Source organism: Amia ocellicauda, chromosome 3 (assembly GCF_036373705.1).
Source record: "Amia ocellicauda isolate fAmiCal2 chromosome 3, fAmiCal2.hap1, whole genome shotgun sequence".
Classification (NCBI taxonomy): Eukaryota; Metazoa; Chordata; class Actinopteri; order Amiiformes; family Amiidae; genus Amia; species Amia ocellicauda.
In genome coordinates this window covers 38,671,054-38,676,816 of record NC_089852.1, presented here as the reverse complement: position 1 = coordinate 38,676,816, position 5,763 = coordinate 38,671,054, and the positions used below count along the sequence as shown (strand labels likewise).

The window sequence follows — 5,763 nt, the reverse complement described above, 5'->3', positions numbered from 1 at the left end:
ACACATTCAAATGATAATACACACAGCTACTATGCCTTTATTTTGTTACATTAACTTAAGAATTAAAATATATTAAAATTTTGCTAAATATAATTCTGAAATGTGAATATTTCTTTTCAAGTATCTTACTGAAACGCATGCAGATGATAATACATGTTATGGGGATGTGGGAGTGTTGATGGAAGTGGTTCTACACACCCAGTTTAAAGAGCTTTAGAAAATGGACATTTGAACACAATAAACTTCAGCAAAGTTGCTGACAAATCTTCCAAAACTACAAATCCTGATGCATTCAATTAGGTAATGACTGATCCCTTATTTTCTAGGTCTTGCAGGTCACTGAAACCATAAGCAGCCTACAGTGGGTACAGCTCCATTGGCTGTGCCACTTAAACAATGAATAACTCAACAACCCTCCCAGCAAATACTACCTCTACTGCCAGCAGTGTGTCGGTGGTGCTGAGGATCTGCGTGGTCACTCCGCTTTTCGGCATCTTCCTGTGCTTCATCATCCTGATGCTGTACACAATGGCCTCTCGCCGGCAGTTCTGGGACAATTCCCGTTACATCCTGTTCACCTACATGCTGATCAACGACACTCTCCAGCTGCTGTTCACGGTGCTCCTCTTCCTGTTTACCATGACCGGCGTGCGCATGGCCATCGTCTTCTGTGGGCCGCTGTTGTTCATTTCCAGCGCCACCTACCAGAACACACCCTTCATCCTGGCCACCATGTCTCTGGAGCGCTACATCGCCATCTGTTACCCCCTGAGGCACCAGGAGATCTGCCGAGTGGACAGGACCTGGGTCGTCATCCTGGCGCTGTGGCTGACGAGCTGTATTATTCCCACCATCGATTTTGCTTTAGTGGGCTCTTACTCCATTGATGTGTACTCCACCCCGGTCACCTGCGTGACAAAGCTCCTCAACTCCTCCCACATTCAAACGCTCTTCAAAGTCACAGTGAATGCCTTGTTTCTTGCTCTGGTCGCCACCGTGATCCTGTCCACCTATGTCAGGATACTGCTCAAGGCCAAGAGGATGCGGTCTGACAAGGCCCCTGCGAACAAAGCCCTGCACACTGTCATTCTGCACGGCGTCCAGCTGCTGCTCTGCATGATGTCTTACACTTATCCTGTCACAGAGGGCCTCATAGTGGTTCAGGTGGGGTGGCTCAGGGAACACATCTCCTTCTTCAACTACTTCTGTTTCATTCTCCTGCCCCGTTTCCTCAGCCCCCTGATCTACGGCCTGCGAGACGAGAACCTGAGAGTTCACATGAAGGGGTCCATACAGTGCTGCTCCACCAAAATTAATCCTAATGCATCTGGGAACAAGTTCATCAAATGATAATGACTGCCAAACTTTTTAATGCTGAATCCTGACAAGACTGAGGTGATGCTGATTGGCTGGACCCATCAGTTAAAATAAAATTAAAATCTTAAACCACTTGTAGATGGTCTTGAGACCCACTGCACTAGTCTAGAGAACCTATGCAAAAATGTGTATCCTCACCTGGCTTTTGATGAGCACATCTGTAATATTACAAAAGTTTCATTTTACCTTCTAGGTAATATTGTTCTCATTCAGTCTGGTCTTACTTAGGAAGATGCAGAAAATGCATACATATAGAATAGGAGTTACCTTATTATTGTAATTCTTCTTCATTTGTTATTTGTGTTACTGATTTTATGTCTGTGTGACCTTAATTGGAACTGACCTCCTTATATATATATATATATATATAACAATAAATACCAAGAGCATGTTGTCACAGCATGAAATTCCTCTGGCCTTTGGTTTTTCTATCATAAAGGTGCCATAAAATGTGATTCTCCCTGTTTGAAATTCATACAGCAATACTGTGCAAACTACCAGCCAGCTTCAGAAGAGTAATACAGCATTCCCACTCAGGAATTGTGTATATCAGTAATATTCAAATGCAACACTGTTTAATCCTGGGCTATAAATACATGAATTAAATTATAATGGAATGGGTCTTTTTTCATTTTAACAATAAAATAATCACTGACTCAGCATTAATGTAGGAGGTGCACTTTTATTTTAGTTGTAGTTTTTCTCTCAAATCCCTTACACAGATGATCATACTTAATCATCCAGACTGGGATCGAAAAAAGCTGAACTGCAGTTTTTCTGCAAAATATCTAAAATACAAATTAACCATTCTGATGCCATGTAATCATAAAACACATATTCAAAGCGGTCTTGCAGTAGGAGTATTTTCAAAGGAACCAATATTTACTTATTTTCAAAAGATTAGTTATTTATCTGAGGAGCTTATATAATTTAATGTGGAGATATATTTTCCTAAGCCAAAAGGAGAAAAAAAAGTCAGGGGAATTACTAGATTTTACAGTTAATTATATTTCCATCTCCCAGGGTGCAGCTTAAGATTCGTCCCAAATAGACTGCTGGCAATTATATAAAAGCTTTGAAGGAACTGGCAATCAGAGATTATAATTATACCCAAAGCACTGAAGTTTAAAGCTCACAGCACTACCACTTGCATACTTTTTGTATTGTAGAGTCACATTTTATCTTAAGTTAAGCAACGTTTGCAAATAGGAAGACAGTAATAATGTACCACCTTGCACCACAAGAGGGCAGTAAATTTTGGGATGAAGTTGGGATATTGGGAGGCTGTAGGGAGTAGCCTACTACAATTTGGCCATAATTTGTGCATAATTAATCTTAGGATATAAGAGTAACCCCTTTTACAATATAAAATGGTAATTAAAGAAACATGAAGCAATTTGATTAATTACAATTAGCATTCTAGTACTATACCTGATACCCACCTATGAAAATACATACATTTCACATACTTTTATTCTGTGACTAATAAGGATAGTGTCTTGTGTATTTATGCAAATTTCACAGTTATTCCACAGTAATATGTTGGTACCCCATTGCATTCCTCTGCAATGGAAATACTACATACCCTGCATGTGTAATGTTGAGTTAATGCCAACCATCTACAGGAAAACTTTATTATATATTATTTTCAAGTATGATAGTGAATCATGTTTAAGTTAAAGCTTAACTATTTGGGAAAATTTAAAAACAAAACAATAACGGGTGGAACTCAGTTTCATTCCTGTCTCTCTCCTTGAGGACAGGTCAGCACACAGGGCTGGATTGACAAATTCTGAGCCCCTGGGCACAAATGCCTTGGGGCCCCCTCCCCCCTGCTAGTTTATATATATAAAATGTGTGTGTGCCATACATGGGTCAAAAACATAGTTTCTGTATTTCCAATTGGAACAGAAGTAAATACAAATTGCCACAGCCAGACCCAAGACAGTACAGGTGAGAGGCAGCCATCTTGTTGTTTTCCTAGTTTCAGACCTGTCTTAGCATTCCTCATTTTGTTTTAATTTTGCCTTAATCTTGTCTGTAGTTTGCCTTAATTGAAGTCAATTCAGTACAGCTGCTGAGTTGGTGAAAGTAAATAGGTTGAAGAAAGGGGATTTAGTCAAGGACTAGCAGGAATTCTGTTCCAGGTGGAGCCAGTTAGGTATGAATTGGTGGGAGGTAGACAAAAGCTACTTAAAGCAGGTGTTGAGAAAGAGCTGTGCTGTTTCTCGGTGAAAAAAGTCAAGCAGTTGACCAGGGGACAGAAACTAAGAGACTGAAAAAACTGTAACATTTAGAAGCATGTGGCCACTACAGTGTCAGGTTTGCAGAATGATTGCCTTCCTGGATTATTATTATTATTATTTTTTTCTTTGGCAGACGCCCTTATCCAGGGCGACTTACAACATAAGTGCAAAAATACAGAGAAGTACAAGGCATCAATCATTACAAGTTCAACTTAGCTAAAACATAGCAATTCAAAATACATTTTACAGATTCCAATTTACAATTTACACAAGTACAGTAAGAGACTTCCTACATCCTGGACGGTGAAAGCTAAGTGCTGTCAAGATGTAGGGTTACAGGCTAGGGCTACGGGAAAGGGAGCAAGGAGGAAAACAATCAAGAACGCGAGGAGCATAATAAGCTGAAGTGCTATCTAGCAGGGATAAGGGACTAATATACAAGTGCTGTCAGAAGAGATGCGTCTTGAGTAAGCGCCGGAATGAGGTCAATGATGAACTCATGGATGAACTCATCTGGGTTACAGTGGGTCGTAACAACAGAAAAGGGCGCACACATCCCTTAGAGACATCCCAAGACCTAGAAATGCCCGACAGGTTCCAACTGCTGGACATCGAGTTGGACAGTGACAGCTCAGAGGGTGATGGGAGGGCAGTTGAGCACCAGAGCACTGTAAAATGACAGAGTGTAGGCAGTTTCTTTATAGAACTCCATAGTTTTATTAACAACCTACTGCATCAGCTCTCTGTACCTTTTGTGAGTTCCTGTATATCACGTGGTGTCATCTTTTGTGATTTCATTCTCTCACGGTCATAAAGACTTAGTTACATTGTTAAACAATGAACAATATCTTCACAACAAGCACCATGGTGCCCACTCCCCCTCAGAACAGGGAGGTAGTTATAGTAGGAGACTCGATCCTTAGAGGTGTAGATCAAACAGTTTGTTCCAGTGATAAGGAGACCCGCATGATATCTTGCCCGCCTGGTGCTCAGGTTGCAGATCTCCCTAAACTAGTAGATGGGCTACTGGCCAAGCCAGGGGGAATCCACTGGTCATGGTCCACATTGGAACCAATGACATAGGAAAAGGTAGGACAGAGGTTCTGCAAGACAAATTTGAGGAGTTAGGAAAGAGACTAAAGAGCAGAACCTCCAAGGTAGTTTTCTCTGAAATACTTCTGGTACCATGTGCATGGCCAGGGAGACAGGCAGAGATTAGAAATCAGATACAGGGATGTATTGAGCCGCTGCCCCTTTTCATTCCCCTGTCATTTTTTTTCCTAAGTGCCCCCTTTGTCCCGATCGCCCCTCACCTATCCATGCCGAGATCCACAAGTGGGAAGAGTTGGACTGCACTTCGCCAGCACCCCCATCCCCCCCCACCGGGACTGAAGACGCTCTGGCCAGTGGGTGCCAATGATAAATTGTTTCCGCCACTGCCCCCCCCTGCTAGGCTGTGTGTATTACTGTAGAGAGATATCATTTTGAGATTCAAACCCAGTCTTCTGCAGCCTAGTGCAATAGATTACATTATAACAAATGTGATCACTCCAGGGGTACATATTTTGTGTTGTTTATTTTGTTTTGTGTTTTATTATACAACTGTTTGGGATATATGTATATGTGTGAACAGTGAGTTTGCCAAGAAAACTCAATTATTTATATAAATCCCCCAATGTTACCCTTTGTTAATACTGAATACACATGAAAGTAATATCCAGATGTGCCTAAATAACATTTCTTTTTGTTGGACATGGTTGTCACGCTTACCAGGTATGGGCAATGGGGACCCATGCACAGCTGTGAGGCAGGGCAAATAATCCAAAAGTGGCAAATCCAGAAGTCAGAAAGATACAACAACTCAGAGCTTAGGCTTCAGCCCCCCGAACATTAAAAAGCAGGGCTCAGCAGCCCCTGGAATTTTGATGAGCTACTTAATCATTAAAGGAAGAAAATTAAAACAACGAACCCCCAACCCCCACTCTTACTAGGGCAAACACCCCCAGCTCTTATTTCAAAATTTAAAAACTCAGCATCTATGGCTCAGAGGTCAATCAAGGAAGCAAACAGACAAAACCAGGGAATCCAGAAGAGTAGTCACAGGAACAGACTTAAGAGGTCAACACACAGGCAGCCATAG

The 5,763-nt window shown here is 41.5% G+C and overlaps 1 protein-coding gene across 1 annotated transcript; it reads left to right on the top strand.

Annotated features, from left to right (window-relative positions):
* Positions 1-396: 396 nt before the first annotated feature.
* LOC136747128 (odorant receptor 131-2-like) lies at positions 397-1,350 on the top strand. Its single transcript, XM_066700084.1, has one exon. The coding sequence runs from the start codon at positions 397-399 to the stop codon at positions 1,348-1,350; it is 954 nt and encodes a 317-aa protein (XP_066556181.1).
* The last annotated feature ends 4,413 nt before the right edge of the window (positions 1,351-5,763 follow it).

Bases quoted from the DNA above. Each gene is read 5' to 3' on its own strand.
- LOC136747128 (XM_066700084.1), top strand. From the start codon at position 397: ATGAATAACTCAACAACCCTCCCAGCAAATACTACCTCTACTGCCAGC.